A 26,274-nucleotide genomic window follows, 5' to 3' on the forward strand; every position below is an offset into this window, starting at 1 on the left:
TGAGAGCTTAAGAACTATTGAGGGCAGGACCCCAGAGAGGAGATCAATGGGCAAAAAATCACAGACCGCAAGACCTTGAGATGACCTGACCTACTGAGTGTTGCCAAAGTGGCTGAGGCCAATGATCAGCCTTCTGTTCACTTGGTGTTAAGGGGAAAGGATAAATAAAAACAACTGAAAGTCCAAAGCTTTTTTGGACTGGGCTTTGTGACAGTGGCTATATTGGATGAGCTGAGAAATCGCAGCCCTTCGCAACTAATCACAAAATTAACCCTGTGAGGACTTGACCCATGAGGAGCCAGGAAGATGTCCAGCTTCCTTCACAGCCCCACTACTTCCTTCTTCATGCCAGGGAAAGGCAGCATCACCTCTCAAAAAGTGACTAAGCATCTGGCCAGGTACAGCTGTTCTTCCTCTCTCTTCCTAAGCTTGTATCTTCTTCAGATCTTCCTTAGGACAGAGAATGTAATTATAGGTTTTACTTTTAAAGGCTTACTTCGGGACTGAAGTCTTCAAAGGGGTAAAAAGCAAAAAGTCAAAGAGGAGATATTTGTATCAATAACAATTTGGAATCAGGATAGACCACAATGTGGAGGGACCAGAGTTAACTCTAAATACTCTGGAGACTTGAGAATTGTGAGTATTTTAGAGGGCGGCAATCAAGGTCGGTATCATCTATAGGCTGGGGGCAAAAATCGTCTTCTTCCACAGTGCCATGGTGAATGGGGCCAGAGAGATTATTGGGTAGTTTTCTTGGCTGGGGAGCTAGCTGAGGAGGTCTTGGTCAGGGATTTCTTGAGGTCACCCACTCCTTCCCCTGTGGTCTTGGTTTCAATGCTTCGGGCACTGCTAGAGGTGCTTGACCTAATGCCACTGCCATAGCTGGCACCAATTGAACTGGGTCTGTAGCCATAACCACTGCCGCTTCCGCTACTGATCACAGCTGTGGAGACAAAATAATAAATTAAAAAAAAAGGCCAGCGGTAGTGGGGGGACCTTATCCCAAACAGTAAAACCAAGAAGGGACACTGGGCAGGCAACACGAGGTGGGAAAAGAAGGCGTATTTGCTAGTTTTTATTCCCATAAGAGAATGAGTTTCCTTTGCAGCAGCCAAAGGGCTTTTGGCTAGAAGTGAAGCTGAACTTCCCAACCATAAAGAGCAGGAAATAATGGGAAGCTGTGGAGTTTCCTGCTCTGGACCTTTTTTTTAATCTTTCTTTTTTATTATTTTTAGGCAGTTGGGGTTAAGTGACTTGCCCAGGGTCACACAGCTAGTGTCAAGTGTTTGGTCTAAGGCCAGATTTGAACTCAGATCCTCCTGACTTCAGGGCCAGTGCTCTATCCACTGCACCACCTAGCTGCCCCACTGGACCCTGTTTTTGAAACAATCATCATGGAATAGGAGTGATAGCAGCCACACTGCAACAATAATGGAATTAATAGAGCACCAGCCCTGGAGCTGGGGGACCTGAGTTCAAATCCAGCCTCAGACACATGATACGCACTAAGCTGTATGACCCTGGGCAAGTCACTTCACCCTGATTGCCTCGCAAAATAAAATAAAATAAAAGGCCCTTCGTGGACAACATCCACGTGAGTTCATACAACAATATATTGACTTTTAAAATGTCAAACAAATAAGTGTCTGAGTTATATAGATTTATTTGTGGAAATGGAGGGCTTTATGAAGGCAGTTGAGGATCAGGTCACTGTCCCTAGAAATTACAAAACAGTTTATCCTTAAAGAGCCAAGACTTAGTGATCAATATCGATCATACAAGGCAAAACCATGAAACCCATTACTGCGAGCCATAAAAGATTCGCACCAATTTGATACCTAGCAAGATATGGCCTCCCTGCGCTTCATTGATTGACAGAACCCAAATCCCTATTCTACAGATATATACCTCAAAATAGCCTTGATAAATCAGCTAATAAACTTGTTGGCAGCAGACCCAGACCAAATCCTTGCTCTCGGTTGCCCAGATAAAAACTGAAGGGCAATGTTTTTAATAGTTGTTGCCACATTAAAGAATCAGTCCCAAACTACATGGAATGAATAAAAAGCTTCCAAAATATAAAGGCCTAACAGAGGAATTCAAAATCATATGGGAATAAGAATGTGTGTGTATATGTACATGTATGTGTATGAGTGCATGCATATATGTGTGAATATACATATATGTGTATATATCTATATATACACATACATATACGCACATATATATCTCCATCATCCAGTCTTCTTTCTTCATCACTTCACATCTGGACTACTGCAATAGCCTGCTGGTTAGGTCTGACTGCCTGCTGTCTCTTCGTACTCCAATCTATCCTCCATTCAGCCACTAAAGGAATTTTCCTAAAATGCAGGTCTGACCATGTCACTCCTCTCCTCAATAAACTCTAGTGGCTCCCTATTGCCATCAGGATCAAATGCAAGACGCTCTGTTTGATGTTCAAAATCTAGCCCCTTCCTATCTTTCCAGTCTTCTTATTACCTTACAACCCAGCATGTACTTTTTGATGCAGTAACACTGGCTTCCTTGCCATTCCACAAACAAGACCCCTTGTCTCTCAGCTCCTAGCATTTTCTGTCTGTTCTCCATGACTGAAACAGACTCCCTACTCTACTCCACCTATTGACTGCCCTAGTTTCTTTTAAGTCTCAACTAAAATCTTTTTTTTTTTTTACTGGAAGACTTCCCCAACCTTTCTTAATTCTAATGCTTTTCCTCTGTTAATTACTTCCTATTTATCCTGTATATAGCTTGCCTTGTATGTATTTGATTGCATGTTTTCTCCCCCTCTAGAGTATAAGCCTCTTGAGGGCAGAGACTGGCTTTTGCTTTCTTTCTGTATCCACAGTGCTTTGTAAAGTGCCTGGCACGTAGTAGGAGCTTAATAAATGTTTATTGATTGATTGATAGAATTGTGCCAGGGATGCTTTCAGTGAGTCCTATAGAGGATCAGCTTACATCCTAATATTTTTATGTAACTGCATAAAGCAGTTATTTAATCCATTCATTTAATAGTCTATAGAGCATGAAATATAAAATAAGAGTGGTAAACATTAAATATATTTATAAGCTATAAAAATATAAAATCATTATCCTAAGTATAGTGATTGACCCCTAGACCATTTCTATGTGAACTTCATCAAAAAGATGAGTAGAATTTTTGTATAATAGTAACTTACAGTTTACAGAAATTGAGGGCTTTGTGAGAATAATTTAGAATCAAGTGACTGTCATCAGAAATTACAGAAACATTATCTTAAAGTAGCCCAGATTCACTGATTGATAAGGATCATTCAGTGAAGTGATAGAAACTGCAAAAAAAAAAAAACCAAAACATTTAGTAACCACCATATGTCCAAAAGGACCCAGTCAGGTTACTGAAATTCTGTAGCAAATGTTCACTATTCTTTATATAATCACAGATGACAATCTCCATCCTACAGAGAGAAACTTTGAAATGCCCTTGAGAAATCAACAAATAAGCTGTATTGAAAATGGAACGTCATTACAAACAGAACTGATGCCCTCAACCTCCTGGCCATATTTGATCTATTAAAATTTAAAAATAAGGATTTTAATGGAGGTTGTCATACTGAAGACTCATAATCTCCAAATTACATGGGATAAAAGGCTTTCAAAACATAGAGACTCATGGGAAGAAATTAAAAACAGGTGGGGACAGGACAAGATGCATGTCATCCTTGTTCTTCCATCATTTACTGGAGCCATCCCAAAGGTACTTTCAGTGAGTCTGCAGAATGCAAGCCGACAACCCAATACTCTTATTCAACTACAACAAATAGTCATTTTACCCACTGCACAGTAGGGCTCAAAATGTTAAATATAAATGAATAACTACAAGATAACAACTTGTCCTGGGACTGTTTCTGTCCAAATCCCTTTAAATATATGTCAATAATGAGATAGTAGTGATGATAGAAATAACAATAAGCAGCAAAGTATGATGGGAAGAGAAAACTGGCCTCAGAGTCAGAAAGACCTGAGTTCAAGTCCTAATTCCAACATACCAGCTATGTGACCCTGAACAAGGCAGGCTGGAGTCAGGAAAACCTGAATTAAAATCCAGCCTTAGACACTTGCTAGCTGTGTGACTCTCGGCAAGTCACTTTACTGCTGTCTGCCTTAGCTTCCTCAACTATAAAATGGGAATAACACTTACCTTCCAAGGTTGTTGCAAGAATCAAATGAGATAATATTTATAAAGTGCTTAGTACAGTGCTTGGCATATAATAGGCATTTAATAAATGTTTGTTTCTTTTCATAGCTCAGTGCCTTTAGGCAAATTCTCTAAAATCTATGCCTTGTACAAGTAGTTAGTTGCTCACCTGTATTGGTAGAGGGAGTTTCTTGACCGGGAATTACCTACCCTAATGAAATCACATGTCCAAGGGGGAAAAAATGGCCTGCTCATCCTTCATTATGGTGTGTGTGCAGTTGACCCTGGGTCCTTACCAGTGGCATACAAGTTCAATGACACACTGTGGACCTAGCTCACCACCAGAGGGTGATGATGGCTTTCAGCTGCAGCTCATGAAGACCTGTCCCTCAGCCACAGAAACCTCAGGCTCTGCATCCCTGGCAGGGGTGCCCGTGTTCACAAAATCACAGATCACTTGGAACAGCAATGACAACAGCTTGCCTTCTTTGGAGGCTTTACAATTTGCAAAGAGCTCTTCTCAGAAAAACCCAGGGAGGCAAGCAGACTACAGTCAGTACTGCCTTGAAAGAAGAAGAAAGAAAAAATGTTCCCAAACCTCAACTCTGTCAGGACAGCATATCTGTCTAATTTCATCTTTGGATCTCCAGTGTCAAACACAGTGCCCCACAAAGAGGAAGGAATTTCTTAAATTTGTTAGCAGCCACTTTTTCTTCTCTCCAGAACCCTAAGCCCCACACATCTTCTAATCAGATACTTACAGATGCTCACAGAGGAGGGATTCTCTCCAGACATCCTGTAAGATAGAACATTAGAACAGTACAAAACTCCAAAAAGTGTCTAGACAGAATTTGCTCAGATTTGGGGTCATGACACTTTCAAGAATATCCCAGGGGAGTGCAGGACACTATTGTATAGTTCGGGGAACCTGTGGCCCTCTAGGTTCTCAAGAGTGGCTCTTTGATTAAATCCAAACTTCACAGAACCCCTTGGATTTGTGATTTTGTGGATTTGTGAAATTTGTGATTTCCACTCTATGAAGTTTGAATTTATTCACATGGCCACACTTCCTCCCCTCTTCCCCTCTTTCCTCCCCTATTTCCCTTCTTTTTTCCTTTTTCCCCTTTTTTCTCCTTCCTCCTTTCCTTCCCTTCCTTCCCTTTCTCCTTTCTCCCTTCTTCCCTTCCTCCCTCTCTCTCATCTATACTCTCTTCCATGCCTCTTCCTTTCTTCCCTTCCTTTCCTTCTTCCTCCCTCATTCCCTCCCTCTCTTCCTTCCTTTCTTTGTTCCTCCCTTCCTTCCCTCCTTCTTCCCCTCCTCCTTCTTCCCCTTCCTTCCTTCTTCCCTCTCCCATCCATCCTACCCTTCCTTTCCTTCCTTCCTTCCTTCCTTCCTTCCTTCCTTCCTTCCTTCCTTCCTTCCTTCCTTCCTCCTTTCTCCATATTATCTTCAAGGGTCTTGTCTTCTGGTTCCCATGCTAATAGTCAAATAACAAAGTCAAAAGACCTTGGTCTCACTCATTCAACCCCATCTCACCTGCACTCCTCTCCCTCCAGAAGCTTCCTGTAGGTAGCAATCTCCACATCCAGAGCAAGTTTGGTGCTCATCAGTTCCTGGTAGTCTCTGAGCAAGCGAGCCAACTCCTCCTTGGCACCGTGAAGGGCACCTTCCAGTTCATCCAGCTTGGCCCTGGCATCTTTCAGAGCACAATCACCCCTCTGCTCAGCATCTGCAATGGCCGTCTCGAGGTTGGAGCACTGTGGGGTAAAGAGGAGGCAGTTGATTGTACAGTCAGTATTTTAAAGCTGAAATTAATAACTCATGTTTCTATATCACTTTAAGCCTTACAAAATGTTGTCCTTTCTTGTATGGACTGATACGAAGAGAAGAAAGCAGAACCGGGGGGACAATATACATAATGACTACAATAATGTAAATGAAAACAACTTTAAAGGGCTATTTAAATCAAATTAAATGTAATCAATCAATAAGCAATCAGTAAGTATTACATCTACAATGAATCAGACACTGCGCCTTTAAGCACCAAGACTGTATAAAAAGAGGCCTCAAGGAGTTTACAATTTAATGGAGGAAGTTACAATATCATTATCATTATGACCCAGCACAGAGGTTCTTAACCTTATTTTATGGATTTATGTAGACCACTTTGGAAGCCTGCTAAAGCCTCTAGACCTCTTTTCAGAGTCATTTTAAAATATCTGAAGAAATCACCAAATTTACATTTGAGGTTAGAAAAAAAAAGATGTAATTTTTTCCCATCCAAGTTCATGGACCCTCTGAAATCTAACCATGAGCCCCTGGTCTAAAGGATGAAATATACTTCCCTCCTCTCACTGGGAATGAGGGTAGCAGTGAGAAGTGGAGGCTTATGGAAGCTGAATGTTGCATAAGCTGAGGCTGTTGCTAAATTGACAGGTTTTACATGACTGTTTCTCTTTATAATTACCAGAGGATTCTATCACAAGGTCTGGGAGGTGAAATGACTGATTGCAGTATAAAAGAAGAAATGTTTTTGCCTTTAAAAATAGTGCTTTCATTTTTGTAACTAACCACCTTCTGAGATAGAAAGCACAAACATTATTCTCATTTTACACATGAGGAAACTGAGGACCAAAGATTAGCTAGGTAGTTAGAGCTAGACTCAGAGTAGGGAAGACCTGAATTCAAATCCTACCTCAGATACTTAGTGGCAGTTCCCTCATCTGTAAAATGAAGCTAATAATAGCATCTCACAGGGCTGTTGTACGGACCACATGATAGTGGATGTCAAGCATTTTGCACCTTACAATGCTGTATAAATACTAGCAGTTACTATTCTTCACAGAGATTAAATAACTTTCTCTAGGTCATAAAGGCAGGAAGTCAGAGCCAAGCTTTAAGCTTAGGTCCTCTTATTCCAAATCTAGTACCCTTTTCATTTTACGTGTTGAGATAAGCAGAGGGGAGAAAGCCTGGTCTTGTTACTCCCTATTCTGGGAAGATGGGAGCATAATCATGATAAAGAAGAGCCCAGCAGTGCATCATCAATCAACAATTATTGATTAAGCTCAGGTTGTGTGCCAGGAACTGAGCTAGACCTTGGGGTTATAAATGCAATGAATGGAACAATTCCTACTCATACACGTTCAACGTATGTTGCAATCCCCCCACACACACACCATGCAGAGCCCTGTGCTGAGATCTCAAAGCAGGGAGAATCATGGTCCTTGCACTCAGAGAGCTCTAGAGAGCAATCTGGATTAGGCAGCCAGAGTTCTCAAAAGGTACCTCAGGGATGTGGGAGTTATGGGTGGGGAAGGGGTCCATCAAGTCTTCCTGGAGGAGGGGTGTGTGGAGGAGGCACAGGAAAGAAATGAGCAAAAGGGATGAGCCAAGAAGAGGCATACTTCAGCCTGCTCAGGTGGGCTCTCTAGAATCAATTGTTTCATTTTCAGTGTGAGCATTTACACCTCAGAAAAGGGCTTGATTTATTGTTTTATTGATGGTTTAGACTAAAAAGTGATAGAGAAAATGTACATAATGTAAATTAAGCTTAAAAAGGATGTTGGGTATACTCTCTCTCTCTTTTTTTTTTGGAAAGTTGGTTGTTAAACATTTACCAGCACACCACTGGAAAGTCAATTGTTAAACATTTACCAGCACACCACTGGAAAGTCAATTGTTAAACATTTACCAACACACCACTGGTAAGTCAATTGTTAAACATTTACCAACACACCACTGGTAAGTCAATTGTTAAACATTTACCAGCGCACCACTGGAAAGTCAATTGTTAAACATTTACAAGCACACCCCTGGAGAGAGGATGGAGGACCATGTAGCCAGGGGCACCTGTGTGTACAAGTACTAGGAATGAGTTTACTGAGTGAAGCAGTTTCGACCCACCTGCTTTTTCACATTGCCTATCTCAGAGCGAAGCCTCTGGATAAGCCGGTTGAGCTCTGAGATCTCATTCTTGATGTGTTTGAGGTCATCTCCGTGCTGGCCAGCAGCCAGCTGTAGCTCCTGGATCTGGTTTTCAAGAAGGAGAAGATGGTGAGAAAGGACATGATGCTGGCTCACCCCATTGTGGGCTCCTCCAGCATGTTACAGGGGAAGGAGGAGGTGGTCAGTCTGACCACCTCTCAACAATGCAAAATAAATAAATTAGATGTGTGCACCAGGGAAGAAACCAGAGAACAATTTTTTTTTACATAGGGAGATTCTAGGGCCCAGTGCCATGAGCCTCCCAACAAGCTATCCAGTGGTGACAATGCCTCTGCCTGTCACAGTATTTATAAAATGGTAGAGCCTCAATGTACTCTGGTGTGATCCCTTCATTTTATGTTTACTGAGGCCCAGTGACTTGTCAAATGTCAGGCAGGTAGTAAGTATCAAGACCATAACAAATGGCCTACTAAAGCTGGCTTGTTTGGGCACTTTTATTGTGATATCTTTCTTTGTTGGGTATATTTGTCCCCGTGGTGTGCCTTAGATTTAAAAATCAGTTAACATGTTCTTTGTGGGGGATAACAATAGAAATTAAAGGGAGAAGAATAGCTCCCATGTTGTTCCACTAAACAACTTCCATGTTGTTTAGATGTGGACTAAAATGCCAAACACAGAAAGACACCAGAATAAAGGTGTCAGGAGGTGTTGAGACAAGAAAGGACAGTGAGATATTTTTTCTTACTGTTGGGGTCTGGGTCCATGGAATTCTCTTTGTGTAGTACCGAGCTCATTACCTTGAAGGATTAATGGGGCTCTCCCTCCAATGGCTTCTCACTGACCATAGAGTAAAGCCTAAACTTTTTCCTTTGGCATTCAAGGCTCCCTGGAATCTGTTCCACTCTCCCTTTCTGGATTTATTTCATATTATTCCACTGCATGCACTCTATATTCCAACAGATTTGGACTACAAGCAGATCCCTCATTTTGCCCCATCCCCTATGCATTCACATAATATGCCTCCCGTACCCTCTACATCTCTACCTCATTCCTTCAAGAAGCTCTGGAATCACCTCCTCCATGAAGCCTTCTCTGATGTTCCCCACCCCAAACTTCCAGCTAGAGGTAATGCCTCATTCACCAAATGCCTGTTTCTTTCCTGGTCTGTGTCTGTCCCATGGCATTGCCTTTGCCTGCCACTTGCCTTGCTCTGGTACAAGCTTTCAGCGTCCGACTTGCTCTTTAGAGCAATATCCTCATACTGAATGCGGACCTCATCAATGATGCTATCAAGGTTCGGGTCACGGTTATTGTTCATGGATAGGATGACGGAGGTTTCACTGGCATGGGTCTGGATCTGGGCAGTCTCCTGTGGAGGCAGCAAGGAGATAACGTTAGGTCTCTATACCCTCATCCCTTCCTGCTCAGGCCCATTGGGATAGTCTCTCTGCAGCTTGGGGTAAAGTGAAGGGTGGGCACAGAACTGGGACCTGTGGGGCTCAAGTGAGGAAGGCCAGAAATCTAATATGGATGGACCTCATTAGATGGGAACCCTCCTTGCTAACTCTCAATTCTATAATCGCATAGAAAGGGCAAATCTCATTGAAAATAAATAGATGTCAAAAGAATGAAAAAGAGACCATAGGCACCATGTGGTATGCAAAGGAAACAGAAGAATGCAGTTGCTGGAGTCTTACAAAATTCACCTCCCTGCCTCTAGAAAAGGTAGCCATCTCAACCCCAATAAGATTATCTTCTATGGGTAAGGCTGTCCAAAGAAAGGGATTTTAAACCTCTCTTCATCATCTGTTGAAGGAATTTTTACATCAATGGCATGTATCACAAATCTCCTTTGGTACAAGTAATGTGAAGTGAGTTCTAAGTTGAGGGGTGTGAAGGGGACACTGTCTCATGAGATACCAGCTCCAGGAGACTACTGAAGGAGCCAGGAAGTAATTCATCCATCCTGCCATCTGGTAGCCTCCTCTTTTAACTAAGTATTCTTGCTAACTAGGTACCAAATTCTGTTGTTTCTTTATTGCTGGTGGATTTAAAGGATTGTCAGTGTCCTTTAAATATGGCACCCTGGAGTAAAGCTCTGGTCACCCTACCTTAGTTATGGCTCGGATTTCCTAGTCCTTCCCTCATTATATATTGAAGCCCTTCTGCTATAGCTTATTTTTTCAGGTGAATGACTGGGAGATAAATCCTACCTATGTCAGTCCCTGGTTGGACAGCAGTAGCCAGTATAGGGAGGTAAAGTAGAGCATCACGGGTCCTTACCGCCTCATACAAGCATTTCAGGTACTTGATCTCCTGGTCCAGAGATTCCACCTTGGCCTGTAGCTCTACTTTGGTATAGGCAGCGTCAGCATCCTATGGAGAGTTCACACAGAGCCTGGGGTTAAAATGTCCCACAATTCCAGTTCCCATTCTCCTGGCCCAGAGCTGGTTTGCTTCTTTGTGATATAGAAAAGGCACAGACCTTGATGCTCTGGTTGAAGTCCCAGATCTGATGATCACCAGCTATATGATCTTAGGTGGGATCACTAAAGTTCTTAGTATTAGTGTTAGTATTCTCACCTACAAAATGGGAATCGTAATTCTTACCCCAACTACTGCATATGGTCATTGTGGGGAAAACAACCAGGAAGTCTTAAACTATAGAAATGTGGTCTATTGTTATCCCTTTAATTTTCAATATTATACTGCCTATGAAAATATAAATAGATAACAACTTGTAGTAATATAGCAATTTTTCTATAAATCTGTCTTTTCTATCTTTTCTATAAAACTTTTCTATACATTTTTGAAGGTTAAAACCATCTTCTCAAGGAGAGGGGAGGGGAAGATAAGCCCTTTTCTTTCCATATTGGAGCTGGGGAAACCAAAGTGTTACATTGTTTTCCCTATCACACAAAAAGCCCACCATAGACTTAAAGGTTTTTGATTCCCAAGCTAGAGTTCTTTTCATTTCACATGCTTGTCTGTGCTCCACATGTTTCTAAATCTCATCTTCCCCAACAAACAGGGAATATCTCTGAAGCAGAAGAGATCTCTTCTGCCTTCCTCCCCTCAGTTCCCAGGACAAAGTTCTGAACAGAGCGTTGGCTCCTGGGATGGACGTATACTTGAACTAGAATCGTATGATTTAGATCTAGGAAGATATCTACGAGGGAGAGGAAGGGAATAAACTTTTATTAAGTGCCTACTATGTGCCACACCCTGTGCTAAGGGCTTTACAAATATTATCTCATTTGATTCTAATGAATCATAGAATTTTATAGAGACCATTTGGTCCAACCCTTTTACTTTGCATCTGAGGAAATCTAGGCCCAAAGAAATTAAGAGATTTTCATACAGTAAATAAAATATTCAGTGTCCAGAACCCTGACTGCAAACCCATTACTTTTCTCAGTAAATTGCAAGATACCCGGGACCTTTTATTCGCCTCACCTTTTTGAGAAGAACAAATTCATTCTCTGCTGCTGTGCGTCTATTAATTTCTATCTCATACCTGCAGACAGGGAGAGATAATTGATGCATTTGTCTCCCCCTAACCTCCCCAAGGGTCGGACAACCTAATCACATCACACCATGTACACACATGCATACACAGGCGCACACACACACACACACACGCACACATGCATGCGCACACAGACACACACACACACACAGCCAGACAAATGTCCTGAATGCCATTGGAACACCATCTCTTTCTCAGTTTTTCTCAGCACTACTAATTGGATCTCTTTTTTACCCCATCATACTTCTTACATCATAGTTCTCTGTGTATATATTTTCTTTCTCCTATTAGTCTATAAGCCCCTTGAGGGCAGGGACTGTATCTAATTTCATCTTTGTATTCCTAGCACCTAGTATAGTACCTGGCATACAGTATGCATTCTAAAAAAAAAAGTACTTGCCGCACTTAGTGCATCGGTAATGTTCCCATTAATTAGTATGACCATTCTAGAAATCAATTTGGAATTATACAAATAAAACCACTATAATGTTCATACCTTTTGACCTAAAAATTCCAGGTCACCAGACAGGATCTAGGCATGACTTTCCCTCTCCATCTCCTTCCCCTAAAAAAATGTCAAAGGTCAAGATGCCCCAGAGGCACCTTGGTGCATGTTGTATTTTGTCTCCTCACCTCTTCTTGAAGTCCTCCACCAAATCCCTCATGCTCCTCAGCTCAGAGTCCAGTCGCAGCTTGTCCCCTGACAAGGTATCCAGCTGCCTCCTCAGGTTGCCAATGTACCCCTCAAAGATGGGCTCTAAGTTCTTTTTACAATTGCTCAGGTCCAGTTGCTGAAGCAAGTTCCACTTGGTCTCCAACACCTGGTTCTGCTGTTCTAGGAACCTCACCTAGAATCCAACAGGAGAGTTACTTAAAGCCCACTGCTGAATACCTAAATGACAGCTCTCTGTGCACGAAACAGGGTCGTGGGGCTGAGGATGACATTAAGAGTTCTCTTCATCCATTTCTCTTCCTCTGTCTACTCTTATAAAAAAAAAACCCTTCATAAACAAGAGTCTCACAAAGTAATTAAAGCCACTTCCATCTATGCAATATTGTAATATACATTTATTGATCCTAATAATATCCCCATTTTGCAAAATCATGAAAGTGTGTCCAAGACCACAGAGCTAGTAAGACCTAGGACTTCCTACTACAAGTCAAATTCGCTTTCCTATAAATATCTCCTGATTAATTATAAAGGTTTCTGAAGAAAAATATTCAATAGTATCCCTCAAGTACCTGGTTTAAAGATCCCAAAACCATCTCAATTAAGAAGTCCTTCCTTAGATCTAACTTTAATCTTTTCTACAGTACTGAAAGTCAATTTCCACCGAAAAATACTGACCTCTCTAACCTTTTCTCATAGGCTATGAGCCAACAAGCCCTCCATAAACCATTCCCATCCCTTCCAAAGTCATTTCATTCATCCCACCTCACCCCCATCTTGCCCTTCAAGACAGGGCTAGCCTCCATCTACCCTTTTTGGAAAATTCCTAGAAAACCTAATTTGGCCATCTCACTTTGTTTCATGTCAGCTGCCTCTTGAGGTCAGGAAGTCTTTCCTATTGTCTAACCTCAAGCCTTCTGAACATCCTCTGTGTAAGCAGGAATAATTGCCCATTTTCTCAGCCCCACTCCACCTGCCTCCCCTAGGAGACTTCACAGGCTCACCTTGTCGATGAAGGAGGCAAACTTATTGTTGAGAGCCTTGATCTGCTCACGCTCCTGGGTCCTCACTTTCTGGAGCTCAGGGTCCAGCTCCACATTTAGGGGAGCCAAGAGGCTCTTGTTGACAGTCACTTGGTGTATGCCCCCGGGTGGGCACAGTGATGGGCACACAGATCCCAGAGCCACATTGCCAAAGATACTCCCTGCAAAGCCGGTAGCCCTGGCCCCTCCATACCCAGCCCCATGCCCAAAACCATAACTCCCAGTTCGAATACCCCCAGATACATTGAGAGGGATGCGATTACTGGCCCCTAGGCTGTAGAGGCTCCGGCTGCCAAAACTAATACCAGCCCCTTTGACCCCTGCCCGATAGGAAGACGAACTGCCCCCTACTTTCCGTGGCAAAATTGCAGAGTATCCACTAAAGTCACTCTTCTCACCACCAGACTTCAGGCCCAGCTGCCGGCTCATGGTGCAGGGAAGAATGGAGATTGTGGAGTGGGAGATTATTGAAAACCAAGAGAGCTGAGAACAAACAGTACTAATAGGCCAATTGGAATATCTGTCTCCTTATATCCCAATCAAGTCCAGGACAGCCGGAAAAGGGCGTCTCTCCCCCATCTCCTCTCCTCCTCCCAATGAGCCAGGGGGCAATGGGCAATTTGCTGAACTTGGATAACCAAAGCCTTTATACCAACAAAGCCCATCCAATCTACAACTGGATATGCTGTCCTTGCGATCTGCAGTGGTCTAATTTGCAGTTTATCTGTACTCCCTAATTATGGATTAGAAGAGTTATCCCCCAAAGATCTACAGGATTTATTTTCCTAGCTCTGCCTCCTTCTTGTTTGAACTTTTTTGATATCTCTGGGTTTACTCGCAGGAAGATTTCATCTCTCTCCTAATTCATTCCTTTCAACTCTACTGGAATTTCCCCCAGTCAAGTTCTCCTTCCTCCCTAGGGATGGGACATCTTCCACCCGATCCAATCTCCCCTATATTCTAACAAAGAATGTTAGAAGTAGAAAGGACCTTACAGACTCAGCCAAATTATTCATCTTACAGATGAGAAAACCAAGACTCTAAGCAGTAAATCATAGCTAGCATATCTATAACTCCTTTAGGTTTACAGAGTGTTTTCCTCACAACATCCCTTTGAGGTAGAGAGTGCAAGTATTATTTCTCCCCATTTTACAGATGATTCAGTAGCAAAGGTGGAATTTTAACCCTATCCTTTAATGCTGTTCCTAAAGTCCAATGCTCTTTGCATTATGCCATATTGGTTTTGTATAACCCACAATACCGAACATATCCTGCACTAATGAATATTCAAAATAGATTTGTTGAATGAATGAATATACAGAGATGGTAATGGCTTCTTTTTGCCCTTCTGTGATGTCCTCTGTTCTCCATTATGTGTGGTCCAGGCTGGGTTTCCTCCATAAAGTTAATGAATAAAGTTACCTTATTTAGAGCCAGGATGAAAAAATGGACTCCGGGGCAAAAATCAATGGGGAAAAGGAAAAACAAGATTAAAAAATGGGCGGGATGGGGAGGAGTCAGTATGGTATATTGGAAAAATAGGAGCTTGGGGCGGGGGGGGGGCAGCTAGGTGGCGCAGTGGATAGAGCACCGGTCCCGAAGTCAGGAGGACCTGACTTCAAATCCGACCTCAGACCAAACACTTGACACTTACTAGCTGTGTGACCCTGGGCAAGTCACTTAACCCCAATTGCCTTAAAAAAAAAAAAGACAAGAAAAGTAGGAGTTTTGGAGCCACAGCAGCAGTTGCTGCTGCTGCTTTTCAGTCATTTCAAACTCTTCATGACTCCATTTGGGATATTCTTGGCAAAGATACTAGAGTAGTTTGCCATTTCCTTCTCTAGCTCATTTTACAAATAAAGGAACTGAGGCAAACAGGGTAAAGTGACTTATTCAGGGTCACACAGCTAGTAAGTGTCTGAGGCCAGATTTGAGATCAGGAAGATGAGTCTGACTCCAGGTCCAGAGCTCTCTCCACTGCGCCACCTATTTGTATGAAACAGCAGACATGGGTTCAAATCTTGACTCTGGAGCGTAGTACCTGTGTAACCTTGGGCAAGTCACTTAATCTTCTTGTCTTCAGTTTCTCCATCTATAGAATGTAAGAGCTGGACTAGATAGCCTCCTTTGCACAATCCTATAAGTGGTTAAACCTCTTCTCTTAGTATATAAAGCATGGATGAAACTAAATTCATCATAAATAAGGGGTATGAACAAATTTGGTATATAAATGAATTCAGCATGAGAACAAAGGACAGACCACAACCACAAATAAAAACACTTCAGTGTAATTGAAGTGTAATTGGGGCAGGAGACATGGATTTGAGCACCAATTCTGCCTCTTCCTAGCTTTGTGACTATGATCAAGTTATAAACTCTCAGTTGGAAAGAATCTTAGAGGTCAATTAGTGCAACCTGCATCTGAATAGAAATCCCCTCTACAACATTCCTGATGAGTAATATTCCTTATCAGGAATTCACTACTATCTAAGGCTTGAGAAATTTTGACTTTTTGAGAGCTCTCATTAAGGGGAAGTTTCTCCTTATGTTGACCTTAAATCTGCCTGTCTGCAACATCATTCACTCCTTGATCTTAGCTCTGCCTTCTTGGACTATGCAGAAGAAGATCGATCCCTCTTTCACATGGCTCCCTTCAGATACTCAAAGACCCCCTATCATGTACTCCACCCCTAGTCTTCTCTTCTCCAGGCTAGACATTCCCAATCCCTTCAACAGATTCTTGGAATGATATTGAGTGGAATGATGCTGAATGGAATAATATTGAAACTCCTCATCCTCACCATTTTCCTCTGCATGGATTCTAGCTTGTTAATGTCCTTCCTAAAATTTGGTACCCAAAACACAGATGTGGTATGACCAAAGCTGAGTCCGGTGAAATAATGACCTCCCTCATTCTTGACCATAGATGTGCAGAGTGTGAGCCAGATGTGTGTGGGGGGGGGGAGGAAGCAGCATATCCATTAACCCATCCCAGAGAGCATATGCTCTATGTACAGTGTTTTGAAGCTTCTGCTAATGTAGCCTAATTCCATTAGGGTTTGGGGGAGGTTTTTGGCTACCAATTCATTCTGATAACTCACATTGGACTGGCATTCCTCTGTCCTATGTCCTCCATTATTTTAATCTTTTAGACCATACACTCCAATCCACGTTAGTGACCATTCTCCAGATGTTAGCTCACCCACCCTTGCTCTGTGTTCTCTTCTTTTCTCCCATCCCTCTGTAGAATCCTACTTTAGATCTTCAAGGGGACATCTACAGGGAAGAAGAAAGAGATGCATGGTCCCTTACTAGGAGAGCTCCTAGTCTTAGTGGAGGTAAGACACACACACAAGGGGTCCAGAAAACAAGTACAAAATACTCATATTCAGTGTGAACTGAGCATATCCAGTGTTTAAGAAATGCTGAGTAAAGTAGTAATGATAAGGAACTGGTTACAGTGAAGGTAGTCAGTCTCTATCAGGAGGAGTCTTCTGATATGATGAGGAAGAAGGAGGAAGAAAAAGATTTCCTTAAAAACAATGATGGGAGCTTCACCCCACTCTGATTGGTGGCCCCATCTAATTGGATCCCAGGGAATTTAATTGCATGGAAATTGTTCTTGTCCTAATGATAAGATCTCTGGCACCCCTGATCTGTAAAGTGCTTGGCCATCATTTAATTAGCCATTGCACACCATAGTCATGGTCTTTGAGTGGGACACTTAGGGAGGAAAATTCTCTCAAGACCTAGAAGCATCATTCATTCATTCATGCATGCATGCAGAAACACACATAGGCGTACATTCAATAAATACTGACTGAGCTACGTGCACAGCTCAGTGCTAGGCACTGGGTGGGAGGAGAGAGGATATGCAAAAGGAATGTGGGACACAGAATTTGCCCTCTAAATTTTACAATCTAGCTGAGGAGGCAATGTACATAAGGCTCAGTAATGATATGTTATGAGATGACTAAACACCAAAATGTGTGATACATATACTAATGCTACTGGTATTCAAAAAGCAAGATGAGTAGGAGCATGAGCTTCTGGGAAAGGCTTCATGAAGGAGGCAGAAATGAGGCTGGGTATGATCTTGAATGATGGGTAGGATCTAGATAGATTGGAGAGAGCGGGGAAGAGATGGAGAGAGAGGGAGAGCAAGAGACAGAGAGACAGAGAGAAACAGAGAGGAAAAGAAAGAAAGAGAGAAAGAATGAGGAAGAGAGAATAAGGAGACAAAGAGAGATAATGAGACAGAGAAAGACTGAAAAGAGAGAGGCAGATAGAGGGAGAGGGAAAGAAAGAAAGAGAAAGAGAGAGAGAGAGAGAGAGAGAGAGGAGAGAAAGAGAGAAATAGAGAGGAGAGACAGAGAGAATGAGAGAATGAGAAAGAGAGAGAATGAGGAAGAGAGAAGAAGGAGACAAAGACAGATAATGAGAGAGAGAAAGAATGAAAAGAGAGAGGCAGATAGAGATGGAGGGAGAGAAAGAGATGCAGAGAGAGAGAGAAAGAGAAAGAAAAATAAAGAGACAAAAAAGAGGAAGAGAAATAGAGAGGAGAGAGAGGGGAGAGAGAGAAAGAGAGAAAGAGAGAGAGAGAGAGAGAGGGAGAGAGAGAGAGAGAGAGAGAGAGAGAGAGAGAGAGAGAGAGAGAGAGAGAGACTGGACAGGTCCAGATTATGAAGAGTCTTGAATGGCAAGAGGAGGAGGAGGAGGAGAAGTTTGTAGTTTGACAAGGGTTTTACAGTTTAAACAGTGTTTTCTTCATAAAAGCCTTATGAAATAGACAGTAGAGATTGGTCACTGGGCTTGTAATTTATTCGTATAAGGAATTCCTAGATGAGGAAGTTCCTTCTATCAATGTGAGTAGGCACCTTCTCTGCAATTTATACTCTAGTTACCAGAGCACTGAGAGGTTGAGTTACTTGCCTTGGGTTTCATAGCCAGTATGTATCAGGGGCAAAACTTGAATCCAAGTCTTCCTGGCTTTCAGGCTGGTTTCCAATTCATTAAGACACCTATACTATTATGTCTGTTTATAGATCAGGAGACTAAGATTCTAAGAAGTCATTAATGCATTGTTGTTCACAACTCTTAAATGGCAGTCTGTGTCTCTTGTTCATATCTCAAAAGGCAGCCAGTGTCTTCCCTCTTCCCAGGCACAAGAGTAGCACAGTATAGGCCACTGGAGCAGCTGTGGTGGCGACAGTGACCATGGGCAGACCATCCAAAGACGTGGCAGACTCTCACAGCAAGAGAAGCCAATGGAAGAAAAGAGCTCACTTGGCATTGATCAGGTTATAAGCATCGGAGGAGAGAAGTAAAGGAGCAGCCCTATTGAAAATAACCCAAGGAGGCTTGTATGCTACACCCTCTCAAGTGATTGTAATTATCCTATGATTCTCCACTGCTTAATGTTCCCTTCCTGTGTGGGATTAAAACTGCTGATTCCATATGCAAGGGGGGAAAGTGCCTAGTATGAAAAAAGACACTGAGCTAAACTCAGGGGATTCAAAGATGAAATCTTTGGAATGCTTACTTTGCAGGGCTATTGTAAGAGAATCCCTCTATAAACTTATTTAGAGGGCCATAGAAATGGGAGCTATTTAATAATAGTTACTTCTGTAATTATTATGCCCACGCCAAAAGATACTTTCCCAAGGCACACCAGGTGATGGAATAAGGAAAAGACATTAGAATATCTTGAGGGGCAAGAGAAAGGGGTCTGGAATTAAGGACTAATTGTGGATAAGTGTGAATAGGTGGATAAATGAATGACATCTCTAATTCCCTACTCATTCAAAAGGCCTGCCTCCTGCTCCATGAAGGCTTCCCTGATTCACTTGGTCAGTATAATTTTCTTCCTTGTTTTGCCTCTCTTGAGTGAACTGATCGAGGAAATAATGTGAGCCAGTGTTATCAGTTTGGGTTTTTAATCTCCATACTAGACTGTAAGTTCCATGAGGGTAAGGACCGTCTGTATCTTGCCTTAGTTGTATAATCCTTAGTTTCAAAACAGTCCTCTGGCCATGGTGATGAATAAATATTTGATAAATGAATGAATGAGATGTAAAATTTTTGAGCTTTTTGTATTTCCTTCAAGAATGAATTCACCCCGTTGCCTGTCTACAGGAGCACAAAATGAGTCAGGTGTTTTGAATGATTTTCCAATGCCAATTCAAGTAATAATTTCCATCTATTGCTGCCCATCCCTTCCCCTCCTCATTGTTGTGTCCCTCTGAAGATCAAGCTCTGTCCTCAGCACAAGGGAAAAGATCAGTACCTGCCCTCAAGAGGTTCCCAGTCTGATGGGGGAAATGAGAAACATGCTGAAGACATGTTTTCAGAGAGACCAGGACAGCACTAGCTAAAGTGGGGTTCTTACCTGGAGTCCAGGGACTTGTTTTTTAAAAACATATATTTTGATGTAATTGGTCTACTTTGTGATTTTATTAAGTATGAATTTAAAATGTTTATTCTATGCATTTAAAAGTTATTATTCTGAGAAAGAGTCTGAAGGTTTCACCAGACAGCCAATTGGGAAAGTGACACAAAACCAGGGCTGAGGGAGGTCCTGACATGGATTTGCCTTTCTCTAGATCACAGGCCTTCAACCCCTTTATTCATTTGTCCTTAGTTGAACCATCTCTTCTCCATGAGTATCATAGGTTCCATTCACCTCAGCTCTGTTCTTCCCAGTTTCTCTGTCACTCCCCTTCTCGTGCCCGAGGTTTTTTCTGGTTAGGTCTTTTCCCAGCTCTTCCATTTGGGATTTACTGACTTAACTTCTCTTATCTATCTGCTCCATAGTTTTACAGCTTTGCTTTGTTTTTCTCTCTTAATTTAGTTTATTTTTTCTCAGTTATATGTAATAAAAGTTATCCACCTCCATAGAAAGAACTGATGGAGTCTGTATGCAGATTGAAACACACCTTTTTTTAACTTTATTTTTCTTACGGTTTGGGTTCTTTTGTTTTTTGGGGTTTTTTGGTCTGTGTTTTCTTTCACAACATGATTAACACAGAAATATGTTTTGCACGACTGCACACGTATAACCTATATCAAATTGCTCTCCTTCTCAACGAGAGGGGAGGAGAAGGCAGGAGAGAACTTGGAACTCAAAAATTTTAAAACAAGTATTAAAAATTAATTTCCATGTAATTGGAAAAAATAAAATATTATTTTAAAACACTAAAAAAATTACCCATAAAAATACTTTTACATTCACTTAAAAAATACTTGAGTTCCAAATTCTCTCCCTCCCTCTGCTCACCCGTCCCTGAAAAGACAAGCAATTTGACATGGATTATACACATGTAGTCATGTGAAACTTATTTCCATATCAGTCATGTTGTGAAAGAAAACACAAACAAAAAAAAAACACACACAAGAAAAATAAAGTTTAAAAAAGTGTGCCTTGATCTGAATTCAGACCACATCAGTTCTTTCTCTGAAAGCATTTTTCATCACGAGTCCTTCGGAATTGTCTTGGATTATTGTATTGATCAGAAGAGCTAAGTCATTCACAGTTGATCATCTTATAATATTGCTGTTACTGTGTACAATGTTCTCCTGGTTCTGCTTACTTCACTTTGCATCAATTCATATAAGTCTTCCCAGGTTTTTCTGAAATTGGCTTGTCATTTCATACAGCACAACAGTATTCATCACAATCATATACTACAACTTGTTCAGCCATTCCCCAATTGATGGGTATCCTCTCAGTTTCCAGTTCTTTGCCACCACAAAAAGAGCTTCTATAGTTTTACATGTAAGACTTTTTCTTTTTTCTTTGACCTTTTTGAGATACAGACCTAGTAGTTGTATTGAAGGGTCAAAGGACAGACACCGTTTTATAGCCCTTTGGGTACTCTCTTCTCCAGAGTGGTTGGACCAATTCACAATTCCACCAACAACGCGTTAGTGTCCCAATTTTTCCACATCTCCAACATTTGCTATTTTCCTTTTGTCATATTAGCCAATCAGAGTTGTTTTAATTTGAATTTCTCTAGTCACTAGTGATTTAGAGAATTTTTTCAGATGACTTTTTTTTTGTTCAAAGCCCTCTTAGCTTTTTACAACTCCCATCCATCTCCCAAAGGCATCCATCCTCTAGATCCACTCCAGAGTTCCCCTCCCTTGGTAGAAGATTTTTCTGCTCAGGTGAGCTTCTGTCTGAACTCAAATACACATTTACATGTTGAAGACAGTCACCATCTTCTTAGGACAGGATGTCCCCAGCATGATTCAGTGGCCAGGGGACCAAATGAGGAGTCAGGGGCTTTGAGAACAAATCCCAGTTTTTCTGCTTCACTTGCTACCGATGTGGCCTTTTGTAAGTAGTTTCCCTTCTATGGACCTCAGTAACCTCCTCCATAATATACGAGGGGCTTGACCTCTCAGGGCAATGGATGGAGTGTTGGGCCTGGAGTTAAAAAGACTCATCTTTCTGAGTTCAAATCCAGGCTCAGACACTTACTAGCTGTGTGACCCTGGGCAAGTCACCTAACCCTGCTGGCCTCAGTTTCCTCATCTGTAAACTGAGCTAGAGAAGGAAATAGGACACCACTCCAGTATCTTTGCCAAGAAATCTCTAAATGGGGTCACAAAGAGTCAGACACAACTAAAATGACAGAACGACAGTAAGATCCCTTACAGTTCTCTTCCCAATAATCCTACTGGAGAGGCCAAAATCTTTCACAAGTTCCTCTTGGGCCAGAATCACTGCTTGGGACAGTAGTTCTTTTTGGGCAGGGGATGAGTACATTGAGGACAGAGAGTGATGGATAGGTGGGAGAAGGGATGAGTCTTTTGATCAGAGATTGTGGAATTTAATGCTTGGCTTGCTGATCTCTCTCTTCCTCTGCCTATCTCCAGAGCAAACAAGTCAAACTTCTTTCTAGGTTATAATTATGGCAGGTGTCATCACACTAATGACATGTTGTCTTCCATGGGGGAGTATGTGTCACTGTCCAAACAGGAAGGGAAATTCCCCCTCTTCCATTCCCTTGCCCTAGGGTGCAGTGGGACTGATGAGGCTAGCCTGAGGTGACACCATAACTCAGATGTAGGAGTAGGGGAAGCCTACCCCCTCCCCCAACTATTCTCCCTGTATTTGAGCCCCAGTGGGAACCAGAAGGAGAAAGGAATAAGAAACAAGGCAGAAGATGTCCAAAGGGGTTAGGAGGAAGAAAAGGAGCTGAGGCTAGCTAGATTGAAGGTATGTGGGATTTTGCAGAAGAGAAGTAAGAAATAAAAGAGAAAGTATCCCAGAAGTGTGTATGTGTATGTGTGTGTTTTAGAGGGAGTTGAGGAAAATTAGGGACATGAGGAAGGAATAAGGCCATGCTGAGGCAGGAGGTGGTATGGGGGGGTGTCTAACTGAGGCCATGGAAAGTGAGCTTGGATTCTATGAACTTCAAATTCTTGAAAACAGAAATTTTGTACCTACCTACCCCTCCCCTGCCCCCCCATATCCTAAATGTCCTAAATATCCTTAATTTTTCCAATGGATCCCCGTGATCTCCACTCCTCCCGATATCCTGCTTCTACTCCTCTGGATGCCCTTCAGTTTATCAATATTCCAGAAATGAACATAATTCCCACCAAATGTGACAGACCAGGAATGACCCAGATGTGGACTTTCCTCACAACAGCCCCATGAGAGAGATTATGCATGCATTATTGCCCCATTTTACAGGTGGGGAAAAGCTGAAGCTCAGAAAGATTATGATTAATGGGCATGCCCCTAAGACCGTCATTCTTTTTCATTTTTTTTTTTTTGCTTTTTTTGGTAAAGCAATTGGGGTTAAGTAACTTGCCCAGGGTCACACAGCTAGTAAGTGTCAAGTATAAGACCATCATTCTTATCAGACTGCCATGCTGATCAGCCGGGAGTTATCACTGTCAATGTCAAAAAACTACTGGGACAAAGAAGACTGACCCCAGAGAGGCTGCTCAGAAAAGGATAGTGTTAAGACTGGAGATGAGAAAACAATGCTATAGATCTGAGATATGCTAAGGGGGGAATTCATTCAAGGTCAGACTAGAACATCTGCTGAAGTCTCTTATTGTTCAGCCATGTCCGACCATAGCACGCCAATACAGTCAGTGGGTTTTTTCTTTTTTCTTTTTTTTGAATAATATTTTATTTTTCCCCATCACATGTAAAAAACAATTTTTAATACTTGTTTTCTAAAATTTTGAGTTTCAAATTCCTTCCCTTCTTCCCTCCCACCTCCCTCCTTGAGATGGTAAGCATTTTGATATAGGTTATACATGTGCAATCAAGCAAAACATTCAATGAGGTTTTTCTTGGCAAAGATACTGGAGTAGTTTGCCATTTCCTTCTTCATTGGATTAAACCAAACAGATACTACATGACTTGGTCAGGGTCACAGAGCTAGTAAATGTCTGAGGTTGGATTTGAACTCAGCTCTTCCTGACTCCAGGCCCAGCACTCTATCCACTGAGCCACCTAGCTATCCTGCTGAGGTGTCTATCAATGCTCAAATTTTGTGCTTTTGTGATAATGTTATGGTACAAGGGCAGACATTTCATGTGTCCAGCAGTTAATAGAGACCCTGAGATTGACTTGGGTAATCAGGGCTAGAGATTGTGAGCAAGAATGCCTGAGAAAGATTGAACTGGGCAAGCAGAATCTTAGAGGGGCTTGTGGAAGGGTTCCTAGGCTGGAATTCAGTAAAAGGTAGAACAGTTATCTGAGTTCAAGGGTCTGCAAAGTATGGAATTTCCCTGTGGAATTAGGCATCACACCTGGGGCCAAGTCAGAAAAGGACCTGAAATAGTCAAGGACTCAGGTTCAGAGGCGGTCAGGCCAGAGGAATTTAGCTGACTGGGCTGGTGACATGTTTTGTAACAGAAAAAGCCAAGCTTAGGTGTTTCAAGCTCTGCCACGCAGAATCTGTGACTCAGCTGAGTATCTGTAATTTACCTATTGGGATGTAGTTTATACTCTTTCAAACTCCCACAATGCCTGTCACTGTAATAAAGCAGACCTTTCCTTTTAAATGTCCGTCTGAGATCATAATGGGACACTGATGACTGACGGCGGAAGGGAGCTACGGGAAAAGATAAAGGGTCCAAGCTATTCCTGGTGTAAAGACAAAATCTCCCATTGCTTGGGTGGTGGCAATAGGACTGGCCAGAGGCAAATATGAGGTGGCTCTCATTGGAGAGTGTTTATCATCCTGCCCCGTCATTTTCCACAGCTGAAGGCATGGGGAGGTGGCACATCCCTGGGTGTGGGACAAGGGAAACAGCTGACCAAAGAAAAGTTGGATTCCACCCAGAAAATTTCTGAGGGTTGCTTTAAGATTTTCAAACAAACTGTCCTGTCCTTTTCTTTTTCTCAGACCCCATGTGGCATATTAAAAAGAGATTTGAATGGAGTCAGAAAACCTGGGCTCCCATCATGGTTCTACAATAGCTGTGTGATCTTGGACAAATCACACCCTCTCTGGGCCTCAGCATCCTCCCACATAAAATAAAGGAATTAGACTAGATGACATCTAAAGAGATTCTCCAGCTCTCAATTATCTTGTCTAACTCCAAGTTCTTTTCCTCCAGGAAACCTTCCCTGATTCCCCAATTCTTCCAGTACACACACTTACACGTACACACACACTTTGTTGTTCAGTCTTTTCAATAGTGTCCAACTTGTGACCCCATTTGAGGCTTTCTTGCCAAGGATACTAGAGTGGTTTGCCATTTCTTTCTCCAGATCATTTTACATATAAGGAAACTGAGGCATACAGGGTGAAGTGACTTGCCCAGGGTCATATAGCTAGTGACTATCTGAGGCCTGGATTTGAACTCAGAAAGATGAGTCTTCCTAATTCCAGTGGCCCAGCCACTGCACCAGCTACCCTTCCCCACATATATACTCTCTCTCTCTCTCTCTCTCTCTCTCTCTCTCTCTCTCCTCTCTCTCTCTCTCTCTCTCTCTCTCTGCCTCCCTCCCTCCCCCTCCCCTCTCTTCTCCTCTCCTCTCCTCTCCTCTCGTCTCCTTTCCTCTCCTTTCCTTTCCTCTCCTCTCCTCTACACCAGAGGTGTTACACTCTCAGGAGCAGTACCTTGTGCTCCAAACCAGACTGAAATGTAACTGGGAAATGTTTCTCAAAATAAAAAAAAATACAATACAATGTAATGGTTGTCTAAGCCAATATGCAACCTTGCAGGGATCATTTCTATTAGTTTGACACCACTGTTCTACATTACCTCAGCACTTATTAATTTTAATTAGGGATTCTCGGTCTGTGTACTGTGGGCCTTACCTTTCCTATCAGCCTGGGAACTTTTTTGGGGGTGAGTTGCTGGAAATGAGACTCTTCCCTTGGAATCCTGTGCCCCCCCCATTCCATCCCCCAGAAGGCCCAGGCTAAGTCTTTGCATGAAGAGCCTTAACCGACTCCAAAATTCTCAGTTTCCCAGTACAGCTCCCAAAGCTCTGCATAGACCAGAGGCTCTTTTATCAGGGATGAAAAGGGAGCTAGGAAAGAGGGACTGTATTTCCACTCTTCCTCTCTAACCACTACTGACCTATAAGACAGCCATGGTGTAGTGGAAAGATCACTGAATCTGGTCAGACAACCTGGGTTCAAATCTTGTCCTTGCTACTTGCACAAGTCAATTGCTTTCTCTGGACTTCAGTTTCCTCCTCTGAAAAATGAAGGGGTGGGATTAGATGCTCCTTCAGGGTCCTGTGAGCTCTGTGTCCCAGAATTCTATGGTCCTGGAAGGTCAGAGGCAGAGAGAGAAGTCAAATGGGGTTTGGGAGCCCAAGAGAAGAGCAGGTGATGAATGATGGAAGCAAGGCCCAGGGTGGCGCAGGAATGGAGAGAGGGCCAGGGAAGGCCTGAGAAA

The 26,274-nt window shown here is 42.3% G+C and overlaps 1 protein-coding gene across 2 annotated transcripts; it reads right to left on the reverse strand.

Moving 5' to 3' along the window:
- Nucleotides 1-737: 737 nt before the first annotated feature.
- On the reverse strand, nt 738-13,815 carry LOC110194077 (keratin, type II cytoskeletal 74). Of its 2 annotated transcripts, XM_020966228.1 has the most exons (9): nt 13,348-13,815; nt 12,307-12,521; nt 11,601-11,661; nt 10,428-10,520; nt 9,349-9,513; nt 8,103-8,228; nt 5,733-5,953; nt 4,957-4,991; nt 738-943 (listed from the first exon to the last, which is right to left on the reverse strand). In XM_020966228.1, the coding sequence occupies exons 1-9, from the start codon at nt 13,813-13,815 to the stop codon at nt 738-740; spliced, it is 1,590 nt and encodes a 529-aa protein (XP_020821887.1). The 2 variants fall into 2 exon arrangements, with proteins under 2 accessions (XP_020821887.1, XP_020821888.1); XM_020966229.1 differs by lacking the exon at nt 8,103-8,228.
- Nucleotides 13,816-26,274: the final 12,459 nt, after the last annotated feature.

This window comes from Phascolarctos cinereus, unplaced genomic scaffold (assembly GCF_003287225.1).
Source record: "Phascolarctos cinereus isolate Bilbo 61053 unplaced genomic scaffold, phaCin_HiC Scaffold_1;HRSCAF=81, whole genome shotgun sequence".
Taxonomy (NCBI): Eukaryota; Metazoa; Chordata; class Mammalia; order Diprotodontia; family Phascolarctidae; genus Phascolarctos; species Phascolarctos cinereus.